General features: G+C 41.1%; 1 protein-coding gene across 1 annotated transcript in view; it reads right to left on the bottom strand.

Annotated features, from left to right (window-relative positions):
• Tnni3k (TNNI3 interacting kinase) overlaps positions 1–12,952 on the bottom strand; it is a 248,124-nt gene that overhangs the window by 158,162 nt on the left and 77,010 nt on the right. Inside the window, exons 10-11 of the mRNA XM_004653621.2 lie at positions 7,357–7,451; positions 6,396–6,545 (exon numbers count right to left, since the gene is read on the bottom strand). Of these exons, the coding sequence (XP_004653678.1) occupies positions 6,396–6,545; positions 7,357–7,451 (245 nt within the window). The remainder of the gene's footprint in view (positions 1–6,395; positions 6,546–7,356; positions 7,452–12,952) is intronic.

Below are 12,952 nucleotides of genomic sequence, written 5' to 3'. Positions count from 1 at the left end.
GCTGTGAGACTCACAGACCCTTCAAGCCACTTTTGTTTTTTTCACTAATGACCACATGAAGCAAAACTACCAGTCTTTCTACTTGAGACAACAATTGCCAAGCATAAATGTTTCTGTCAGAGAATATTACATAGAAACTATATTATTTCACCACTGTTGCTTGGGTTTCTCTAATTTTGTCTTCCTTTCCTATTTCCTTTCCCTCTTTAAATACTTATCATGAAACCATCAGATGTGAGCTCCAGTTATTCCCAAGACAGCTTTTCCCAACTCACTAATATTACATAGTGTCATTGAACTTTTTAATAATGGCTGTTTTGATTTTTATTTTATTCATACCACTTATTTATATATGATGTGTTTTGTTTATTTTCTTAGTTTCTATCTGTTTCTTCCTCTGAGCAGGGGGATGTCACCTGACTTTCTTACTTTTTCTCCTCAGTTCCACATACAGTGCCTGCTATATACTAGGCTGGTACTACATTTGTACAAGAAGTGAGTAAGCAGTAGGTATGGGAGATGCATTGTTGAGACAGAGCTGTTCTTTTCTTTTATGAAAAATGCTATTCATTGGCAATGAGAATTACATAAATTACATTTATATCATATAATTCATTTAAATAATTGTATTTCATTATGCATTAGGAAGAACATATAGAAGACATGGTGAACATGCATCCTGGTAATGTCATTCAATAGTCTGGAAGGACAAAATGTGGTACTTGTGGAATTCCAAGCTGAGCATGAAGGATGAGGGTGAAGTGATCAAGCAAATTGAAAGAACAAACATTCAGGCCAGACTGAAAAATTGCCATTCCAATACTTAAACCAAGAAGTGTTGGGGGAATTCTTTAAAATTCCCTAACTGTTTATGGAAATATTAGGGCTATCCAGTTAATAAAACCATGCTACTTATGGACACAACTATGCTATTTATGGACACAGCTGTAGAGATAACAGAATCCTGGTGATCAGTCTTCCTGAGCACACAGCCCATGGATGGCACTCCAGGGTAGAAGGAATAGAGCATGCATGCACTGGCTCCTCTTCCTCCTGCATTTCACTCAATGAGCACGTTTTGGACATGCATTCGAGTCAGGGGCACAAGGAATAGGGCACACATCCAGTAACTTCCTCTTCTTCCTCCATTTCACTCAATGAGCATGCACTGGACATGCATTAGAGTCAGGGGCACAAGGAATAGAGCACACATCCAGTAACTTCCTCTTCTTCCTCCATTTCACTCAATGAGCATGCACTGGGCATGCATAAAAGTCAGCCATTGACTTTAGAGTTTTACAAGACAAAGATTAATATCCCACATGCTTAGAGTGTTTTAATATGAAGCACAGATAAAGAATATGCATATGACACATTAAAACACAAAGGAAGGTTGTGGATGAGATTCTAGAATGCCAAGGAAGACTTTCTGGTAGTGAGGATTTCCAAATTTACTCTTTAAGGTTAAGTAGACATCATAAATATGAAGAGTAGTGTCAGGTGGGTAGGAGGGTTTGAAGGTGAATAAGAAAAGCAGAGGGCACACTAACAGGCAAGTGTAGGAAGGAAGCAGGAAAACTTTTACCCATCAATAGATGCTCTCTCACAGTCATTATACAGAATGGTAAGTCATGTTTAGAATGCACATGGCACAGTGGGACACTGAGAGAAAGCTGGTGACTTAGGGATATGATGATGGTATGGTTTGGTATGATAATAATCAGAGATGTTTTCCTACAGATTCCAGTGTTGGGTTCTAACCTGTGGGAAGGTATGGCATTATTATACCCTATTTATGACTGCTGAAAAGAGAGAAAGACAAAATACGTAGAAGGTAAGTCATAGATGTTGAATACTATTTACATTTGTTTGTTGTTTAACTCTTACTCTTCCTTGGTCTCTGTTCACTCTAGCACACTAAAGAGGGCTCACTAAACTCTACACCTGTAGCAGACAGCTTTAGGTTCACAGAGATAATCTTCCAGAAGAGGCACTGTAATGGAGGAAGGGATTTATTGAAGCTTACAGATTGAGAGGAAGTTCCATAATGGCAGAAAAAGCTGGCCTGACTTCACAGGTCCAAGCAGAAACAGAGAGAAGCAAAAGCCAAAAATCAAAAGCCACACCGCACAGCACACTTCAGGAACTCCAGCTAGGTACACTTTACATTGGAATCTTAAACCCACCACCACACCTTAAGATCCATCCAGTGACACCACCTCTAGCCAGGTGGCTGCAGATGCAAACTACAATCTAGTAATATATTGGGGGCCATCTATTGAAACTACCACAACACCTGACCTCAAATGGATGAGAATTTAGAGGAGAAGCAGCCTGAAAACTTGGGGAAAGTTTGTCAAATATTTAATGAACCCAACTCTTCTACTTTCTCCCTTGCTTCTGTCTCTCAGCTACTTTTCATTGGCTGAAACATAGAAACTCATGACTAAGACTTCATTACTGTTAGAAAAATACACTGTAGTGCATTTACTATAAATAATTTACACCATACTACACTTGTCAAAAGGAATGAACAAGGTATGTATCATGGAATAGACACCTTGATTTTTATTGTTTTTGCTCACTTACCACATATTTATTCCCCAACTTCAGCTTCCTGTCACTGTGAATTAGAGTCCCTCTGCTGTATACAATATTGCATTCTGGGTAATTAGATATTGGGACAGCAGCGACTGCAAATTACTTTAACTGGTGTCAGTAATGAAGCAAATAAGAAGTTTTTAGTTCTGTTTCTAGTTTGGGTGATTCTGAGACCCTACCAGCCTGACATGAAAGCACGCTTTTCTTTGTCAAAAGCAGCCTTTTCAAATCTAACTGCCAGGCACACTATTGAGCTGTGGGTTCAATTGTAATTGGCCGAGATCTGTTCAATTCAGCAGTTACATCTTTAACTCGATGGATGCAAGATTACGTGAATGGTTTATCCATACTGATGATTAGGGCAAGGATTTGGACATGAACAAGCTGCTGGCCATTTCTTCTGGACAATTTGAGTTGATTCTTACCAGTCCTCTCTACCCAGGAGAAGGGCAGAACAAATCCAAGTGAGCAAGACAGGCATAGCTGTACTTTCAGATGGAATTGCAGAAAAGCCAAGGGAGGAGAACTGAGAGAGAGGCATCACATACGGCAACATGTTCTAAGCAGCCAGGCTGAGAAATACTGACATGGAACGAACAGGCTTCTCTGCAGAATGATGCTCAGCAGGAAAACTTTCCCCAAGGTTGATTTTGGTCTCCAAAGGCTAAAAGGGCTAGGCTGGCAGATAGTACACTTTATATTTGATCCCACAGCAACCCGGAGGGAAGCAAACTCCTTTCAGAATAGTAGTGACTTCTCCATAAAGCTAACATGTGCTTGTGTTTACTTCATCAGAATACCAGCATGCAGACTAGCTAAAATATAGTTCATTCCAAGTGAAAAACCTTAGGAGCATGCGGAAACATTTGCTGTTAAGAAAGACTAGTCTTCCATGAAGAGAGTTAGTCTAGGGGTGATATTCAATGGAGTCTATCCAGAAATGTCATTTCCAGATGCAGACGGACCCTGCCTGTGAAGGCCAGAGGGCGTCCGGCTTCTAGAACAGAACAAGGTCCACGTAACCCCTTACGTGACTCAGGGGCTCTGAGGGACTCTGACTGCTTCTCCAGCTTTGCCTTGAAGCTGCCCAGGAAGCGTGGAGAGCGAGGAGACTCCCGCCAAGGAGAAAGAAAAGCATTTCTGTGTGGAAAGGACAAACACTGTGCTGCCAACTGCACGAATGAGGCCGCTGCCGTCTCCTCCACACACGTAGCATAAGGCAGCATTTCTCGAGTGAGAGAAACAGTGACAACTTCATTTTGCAGGTTTGACTTGCTTTGACCTACAGCATATGCAAACGACCCATCTGCCTTGCAGGTACTCACATTCAATTGGGTAAAGCTCTCGGTAGCTATGGAAGACAACACTAGTCCTGGCACATTAGTTGAACAAACTGAGGCTACAGATAATGACAGCAGCTACACAGGTCAGTGGGCAAACCCTCTGGACTAAAGGGTTTCCATGGTCGGTTGGTAGGAATTTTTAGAAGCTATCCAAGTATTCATTTTTTGTATGGCATATGAATCTAAAAAAATAAAATAAATTCAGACAGTTTTCAACTGACATTCTCAATCAAAGAGACAAAGCCAGTCCCTGTGAGGGAGAGCTGCCTTCCCAAAGACACATGCTTTGTAAACAGTATTCCTCTGAAAGTTATGTTTCTTGAGAGATACAGCTTTTCTTAAGAGATATGTCTGAGAATCACTTGAATAAACACAATGTGTTGAGTAGGAACTTAGTGAGAACTCTCAATGCTTCAGAATATTGAATAGGTTCCAAGTGGTACTTAAATACCAGGCTGTTTAGGGTTTTATTACAAAGCAGAAGGCGGTTAGACCAAATAGAATGCCTTCAGACTTACCATAAGACATGCACTGTATGCTGTGATGTGAATATTTATAGCATGGCATTCGTAATGGCTCCAAATGTCCACAAATAGACAACATGGATAGATCAGCTGTGATACAGTCCTGCAGCATTGTACTTGCACCAGCATACAAGTGACCTACAGCCATCTGCCACAGTGTGCGTGAGCAACACAGCCACGGCTGGGCCCGCAGCCCACAGTCCTCCAACAGCATTAGAAGAAGAGGGAGGCCATGGCCCCTGGGGTGGGCTAGAAGAGAAGGTGGGTGGGACTTGTGGGCGAGGGTGCTGCTGGCTGTCTGGGTGTGGATGGGTCTGAGCTGTATTCTCACGATGTGCCCCAGAGTTCCACATGGTTCCATCCCCCTGTGTTGACATAGCCCCATATCACTGCACCAGCAGCCTTCAGGCTGTGTGTCTTACACTCTCCAGTGGACATGCTTACATCAGCTCCCCACTCTTGGCAACAAATTTCATCTCTCCTTTCACACTTGTACTTTTAGACCCCAGTTCAGCAGACAACCTGTTATATCATCCAGAAAGGCTGAGAAATCATAGAGCTTAGCAATTCTACTTTTGGGTATGGTGTTTCAGGATTCTCACATTAAAATCATGGAATATGTTTCCTTATATATTTTAGATATCATTAAAATTCAGTCACAAAAATTAAAATAACAGTTAAATGTTTCTTTTAAGCCTGATATTGAACGAAGGCGTTTAGTTACAACTATAATTTAGGTAACAGTATGTATGGCTACAGGTGATCTGAAAAATCCAAATACCTCTGTGATATATGCACATTATATTACATATGTAGAACTCAACTGTAGGGGACAGTGTATCTTAACACCAATTGCCAAGGCCACTCCCTCAAAATGAAGAGCTGGTTGTCAGTCATCTCTCTCTTGCTGACTGTCAGTGCAGTACAGTTATCACTGCTCAGGCACTGGTGACCAAGTACTTGGGGTGTGTCTCTGATGCAGTTGCTTGGCACATGTTCTCTTACAGACTTGTGAATGGGAGTTGAGGTCTGCACTTCCCCACTGACGTGAACTGGAGCTGAGCAGGATTAAGTGGCCTGCACAAGGTCAGAGCGTGATGTGTCATAAACTAGACCCCAGCTTCTCACTGTCAGGTAAATTTGCACTTTGAGCAGCTGGAATGAGATGTCCTCCATAGGCTTGTGTGTTTTGAATGCTTGGTCACAGTGGGAGGCACTTTGGAAGGTGAATCCTTGTGGGAGGACAAGCACTCCTTGGGCAGACCTTGAGGCTGCTAGCACAGCTCTCCAGTGCATGCGCGCTTGCTAAAACTGCTTCCACCAGAATGCACAGCAAGACTGCTGTGCCACGCTCTCCTTTCCTGCCATGGTGCCACTTTCCCTGGAGACTGCCAGCCAAAGTCAGCCCTTTCCTCCCCGCAGCTCCTTTGGTCAGGGTGCTCTTTCCCAGACTCGAGAAGGCAGTTACAGCAAACCCCGACAGGAATTCTTGGCTCCCGCACAGTTTGACAGTGCCAGCATGGTTAGCAGGGATTGGGATGAGAAACAGTCCCTTTGTCCTTTGTATACATTTTTTTTTTTTTTTTTTGTAAATCCGGATCTGCATCAGATCTGGATGTAGAGACTAGCTGGAAGACAACCTGTTACCATTTTCTATCTTTGATTTGTTTCTCTAGAACCTAGAATTGCATCAGCCTTTTCCAGGTGTCAGTGCCGAGAAGAGCCTCAGCTCATGTGCAGCTCAGGCGTGGCTTTCTCTAATGATGGCGTATTGGACTCTTTGATCGAAGGCCACGGAGATTCAAACACAATCTACAGAGGAAGTGGGAGTGTTCAAATCATGCAAGCAAAGGAATTACCAATGCTCTGTCATAGTCTATGCACAGTTCACTATGTGTCTCTAGAGACAGAATGATTAAAAAGGTACCTTTTTCATAAGCCCACATCAAACATGTCTGTTCATCTTTTTCGCCACTAGACCTGCTGGGATCACAAGCGACTAGATTCATATCTGCTCCATTATCCAGTAAGAACTGAACCAGGCGGATATGGCCGTGGAAGCAAGCTGAGTGTAACCCTGTGAGGGGAAAGAACAAAAGAGCAAAAGGAGAAGAAAAAAAAAAAAAAAAGAAAACTTTGCTTTGATTTTTAAAAGATAGTTTTACAAAATGGTATCATTTACAGAGATAAAGTAATGACTAATATGTTTGACAATAAATTAATTTTATTATTGAGGCAAGAAGAAATACTTTTAGGAAAAGAAGTACTCTATGTACTCTTCTCTATAGGCTATCTTTTGCTCAGCATAGTTTCTAGTATTTCTACATATATACTAGTTAATAATAACAAATATAAGGACATTACCCCAAGCAGTATTTTTCTTGAGCACAATGCTAGGAGTCGAGAGGTGTGGTCATTTTTTTCTGCTCTAGGGCGTAAAAGTGTGCAGTGACTGCAGATATTAACCCAGCAGTAAAACTGAATAAAATTCAATCTTTGGGGCAGGAGAGATGGCTTTACCATTAAGGCACTTGCCTGTGAAGCATTAGGACCCAGGTACAATTCTCTAATACTCACTTAAGCCAGAAGCATAAGGTGGAGCAGGCATCTGAAGTTAATTTGCACTAGCTGGAGGCCTTGACAGGCCCATTTTCACTCTTCTTTCTTTCCCTCTCGCTCCCTCCCTTCCTCTCTTTCTATTAAATAAACATTTAAAAATTTAAAAATTGATTTATTTTCTACATTCATCATTAATTCTCATTGATGTTAACTGATAAAAACAAGACAAAACAAAACATCTCCCCATTGAAGTGGAACCTTCCCAGGGCCTCTTCCATGTTGGCTCAATACTCCTGCTGGAGCTAAGGTCACTCTCACCATAGCCCTACCTGTGTGACCGTCTCGTCCTTGGTGGTTGATGTTCACGGCATCCTGATCAAGAAGAAACTTTACCAGGTCAATGTTCTTGCCATAGGTACAAGCACTGAAAAGGCATGAGGTAAGGTTCTTCTAGTTATTGGCTGAGTCATGTCCTCTCCCAAACTCTTATGCTGACGTTCTAACTCCCTCACCCTGGGAATGTTCCTGTGTTGTAACACTATTTTCAAAGGGGGGTTGATTTACAATAGGATCCTAATCCAGTGAGATTGGTGTCCTTATAGGAAGTTGAGATTAGGGCATAGGCAGCCTAGACAGATGGATTCAAACATAAAGACAGAGATGACTATCTTCAAGCTAAGGACAGAGCCCCATGTATGCCCAAGCTTGCCACCACCTAGATCTGTGCTTGTAGCTTCTGGAACTAAGAATGAGGTGTCTGTGTGTAAACTACCCACATCTGTGAGATTTTATTATGGCAGCTATAGCCAATTGATAGAAACCTAATTAATTGAGGCTAGTCCAGATAACAGTGTGCATATAAATGTGTCAGACAGACAAGATATAATGAGGGAAGGAGAGAGAAAAAGGAAACAACCTAAATTAAACAGATACTGCTCAGCAAGAGTAAATAAAAATGTGCACATATGGTGATAAAATCTTAAGTTTCAACCTCTGCAGTGAAATAAAGGGACTGTATCAAGTGTCTAGTACTTTTAATGAAGTATTTCCAGGGTCACTGGTCCATCTAAACTTAGGAATTACTCTGCAGGACAAGTGATGTATACTCTAGTGAGCTCATGTCACCCAGCTTACTGTCTGGGAACTCTAGCCAACATCTCAGTTGTTCTATGACCAGAGCATAAGATCTCAAAGTTGTCATGTCATTAAGGTTATACACTCAAATTCCAGAGTTCTCCTCCAAGCCACAGGACCTGGGGCTCTTTCACCTCCTTGAGTTTTCATTTTATCATCTATACACCACATACCTGTAGAAATTTTGAGTGATTTAATGCTTGTGGAATCACAATGCAAGTTATAGAGGGTGTCTATTATTAGCATTATTAACTGCTCTTTGCAGTTAGGAGGAAGTTGGATGGAAAATTAACACGTTCTTTGATCAAAACATTGGAGAGAATTGGCATGGCTGGTTCATATCTTAACATAATCAAGGCAATATACAAAGCTCTGAAGGCCCAAATAATTCTTAATGGAGAGAGACTGGAGGAATTCCCATTAAGATCAGGAACAAGACAGGGTTGTCCACTCTCATCTCTGCTTTTCAACCTAGTACTGGAAGTCCTAGCTCAAGCAATAAGACAGGAGAAGGAAATAAAAGGGATACAAAAAAGGGAAGGGAAGAAGTTAAGTTAGCTCTATTTGCTGATGACATGATTGTATATTAAGAGACCTGAGAGACTCCATCCCAAAACTCCTGAAGGCGATTAACTCCTATAGCAAAGTAGCAGGATACAAAATCAATGCACAAAAATCAGTAGCCTTTCTATATGCAAATGACAAAGATACAGAGAAAGAAATAAGGGACATCATCCAATTTTCAATAGCAACAAAAAATAAAATACCTTGGAATAACATTAACCAAGGAAGTGAAAGATCTATACAATGAAAACATAAAAATACTCAAAAAAGAAACTGAGGAGGACTTGAGAAAATGGAAAGACCTCCCATGCTCCTGGATAGGCAGAATTAACATTGTGAAGATGACAATCCTACCAAAGGCAATATACAGATTTAATGCAATTCCAATTAAAATCCCTACAGTGTTCTTCACAGAGATAGAAAAAATGATCTCAAATGTCATATGGAAAGGCGGAAGGCTTCGCATATCCAAACATATCCTCAGCAAAAGAAATACCTCTGGAGGCATCACCGTACCTGATCTAAAGCTGTATTACCAAGTCATAGTAATAAAAGCAGCATGGTACTGGAAGTAAGATTTTTATAGATAAATTTTACAACTATATTTGTTTAGCTACTTAATTGGAATTTAAATTTCTACTATTTACTTTGAAAGTTAAACATACATGGAGAAAATGGTTCATTTTGGCTCATGGTTAGAGGGGACAGACTCCACCATTCTGGGGAAGGCTTGACTTCAGGAGTGCTTGGTTGCAGGTCACATCAATACCTCAGTCAGGAGAGATGAATGCTGGCAGTCAGCATTCTTTCTCTCTTTTCCTCTTTGATTCATTCTGAGAGCTCAGCTCATGATACAGTGAAATCTGCATTCAGGATGGGTCATCCCTACCATCTAAGCCTTTCCAAACTTCTTCAGAGACATTCCTTATAGGTGTGTCTCCTGGGTGGCACTAAATCCTGCCACATTGTCAGTAAAGATGAGGTGGTGCACATGCAATAATTACACATGAATTTCATATGTCACAATTTCCTCTTATACAGATGATGACTTCTGCCTTGCCTCCACTTCTTTTTAAATACTTTTTGTTGTTTATTTTATTTATTTGATAACGACAGACAGAGAGAGAAAGAGACAGATAGATAGGTAGAGAATGGGTGCGCCAGGGCCTCCAGCCACTCCAAATGAACTCCAGATGCATACGCCCCCTTGTGCATCTGGCTTACGTGGGTCCTGGGGAATCGAGCCTCAAACTGGGGTCCTTAGGCTTCATAGACAAGCACTTAACTGCTATGCTATCTCTCCAGCCCCCCTTGCCTCCACTTCTGAGGTCCTCCAGAATCTGTCAAGGGTGATGCAAGAAAGCAAGCATGGTGTACTTGTTAACTTCTCAGTGCTGGGACAAGTTACTTGACACAAATAAGCTTGAGGGGGGAAAGGTAATGGCTTTCAAATCAGAGCATGGAGGCCGGTGTGGCAGGCAAGCAGGAAGCTGGATTGTAGTTTTACACATGCTACTGCTCAGCCATCTCTCTTCTATTTATGTGGTCCAGAATGTATGGAATGGTGACAACCACAGTTAAGGTTGGTCTTCAAAACTTAATTAATCTAATCAAAACTTTCCAAAGAAACTAACTATAGGAAATGATGTTATAATCATACATACATACACACATACATACATACATACATACACACACACACACACACACACACACACACATACTGTATGTTTATATAGCACACACACAGATATATGCTCCATGATGGTTAACTTTTATTATGAGTTCAACTGAACTAATACATTCCTAAAGATTTGTGGTTTGTTTGTGTGTGTGTGTGTGTGTGTGTGTGTGTGTGTGTGTGTGTGTGTGAGAGGGCTTCCCCCAAAAGAATTAACTGAGACCTTTCTGCATGCTCTAGTCCTATATTGAATGAAAAGGAAAACAGTAGAAGTCTGCTGAGCATGAGCACTCATCTCTTTCTGCTTCCTGACAATTGACTCATCTCATAGGACTCTCCAGCCACCATGCCTTCCCCACCCCAATGGAATGTAAAACCTCACACCCTGAACCAAAAATAAATCTTCCTTTCTTAAGTTGCTTTCTTTCTTTCTCTCTCTCTCTCTCTCTTTCTTTCTTTCTTTCTTTCTTTCTTTCTTTCTTCCTTCCTTCCTTCCTTCCTTCCTTCCTTCCTTCCTTTCTCTCTTTCTGTCTTTCTTTCCTTCTTTCCTTCTTTCTTTCTTAAATTTTTTGTTCATTTTTATTTACTTGAGAGTGACAGAGAGAGAGAGAGAGAGACTAGGTGAGCCAGGGCTTTCAGCCACTGCAAAGGATCTCCAGACGCATGTGCCCCCCTGTTCATCTGGCTAACGTGGGTCCTGGGGAATAGAGCCTTGAACTGGGGTCCTTAGGCTTCACAGGTAAGTGTTTAACTGTTAAGCCATCTCTTCAGCCCTTAAGTTGCTTCTTATGAGGCATTTGGACACAGTAACAAGAAAATTAACTATTAAATATACACATATAAAATGGATAACAATTGTATGGTGTACTTGCTATGTGTAAAGTGCTGTAGTTTGTATAAAAATGATTCTACTACTAAAATATTTTTTGTAAGTATGAGCTCAAAATAAGGTACAGGTTAGGAGCCACAGATGAGTGAGACCATGCAATGATTTTCTTTCTGTGATTGGGCTAATTTGCTGAGAATGATCTATTCCAAGTTCACCCATTTTTCTTCAAATTTCATTGTGTTGTTTCCCCTTACTGCTGTGTATAATTCCATAGTAAAGATATAAAAACATTGCTCTGCTATTTCTTGTAGCCTCAGACTTATACAAAACAGACAATTGGATTTACATTTCCAATTCTCTTCACAAGCCTCCAATATATGAACTCCTGAAGTTGGCCGTCATCCTCTGGTGACTGACATTTGTTACCATTTCATATATACCCATGGGTAACAAGAACATTTTCTCAGTAGCCTGAGGTTTCAGCTGTAAGAGGCTTGACCTTCCATAAAGGTTTCTAGCCATACATGCATACTAATTCTGCAGATGGTCCCCTTCATGGATGGAACACCACCCCCTACCGCAGTGTTGCATTTGCACCAATGAGATGACAGGAACAGCTCCTGCATCTATCCTGCTATAGAGTGTGTAGAAAAAAACTGTACAAAGGCCATGATATTTTCTATTAGCATGTTTGGCATGTAACTGGGTTTCTGAGTTTTTACTTTCTCCCTTTGCAAACATGAATATGATGATTATGAATGAAACAGTGGATGCAAGCCACTTGGTTTGTAATCACTCGTGCATAAATGGTAGCTTTCTTAACTTCCATTTTAACTGACCTCTTTTGATGAATTTTTTCAAAAGCCCTGTATGGCTATGTTTAATTTGATGAGGTGACGCCTGCTATAGAAGCACAAAGTTCCTTTAGTTGACTGCTGAGAAAGGAGCCTCCTCCTCTTGTCTGTTAACCACCAGTGCAATACAAACACCATGCCAACAATAAGTAGTCCCAGAATCCTTTGTAGAGGTCACAAATTAGCTAATAAATATTTAACAGTTAGGTAACTAATATTATTTTCAAAGTTTTAAAAAATTAAAATGGCCATAGATTTTCATAGCTAAATGACAATATATTAAAATGAGGATATAACTTTTCTAAACCCCATTCCTTTTGGACATGCAAGGGAGTTTTTATGGATTTGAGTTATTACCAACCTTTTGTTTCAATTTATTTCTTTATTTTTGTTGTATCCCAGCAGATCCCCCAGGGCCCTTTTCCAGAGAATGCTGAAAATGGATTTTAAGCATTCCTAGAAGGGAGCTAACACCTTCTTTGGAATCTCACAGCCACCCCGACTAGGCTTTTGCAGGCTGACAGGTGGATTTGTTAGGCAGACACATTTGCACATAAGGTTTAAGAAGTGAAGGGAAAATGTCATCTTTGATGCTGATGAATTCTGGTAATGAGATTCGTGTTGGAGGAGGATTATAGGCACAGCCCTTTCTGGCCTCTTTCCACAAAGTGAAGAGGAACAGAAGCGACATGCTTACAGATGTTGATAGGCCTGTTGCCTTGGCAACATCAGTTACTGCTGTCTGTGGCTGCAGCCAGGAATGCAGCATCTGGCGGTGGCCCCATCTGTTGTGCTGATGGCAGCATCTGCCTGCACCTTTTCCTCGGCCGGTCTACCTCAGGCTCTCTGTCCTCTGACATCCC

Source organism: Jaculus jaculus, chromosome 19 (assembly GCF_020740685.1).
Source record: "Jaculus jaculus isolate mJacJac1 chromosome 19, mJacJac1.mat.Y.cur, whole genome shotgun sequence".
NCBI classification, from domain to species: Eukaryota; Metazoa; Chordata; class Mammalia; order Rodentia; family Dipodidae; genus Jaculus; species Jaculus jaculus.
This window is presented reverse-complemented; position numbering and strand designations above follow the sequence as displayed.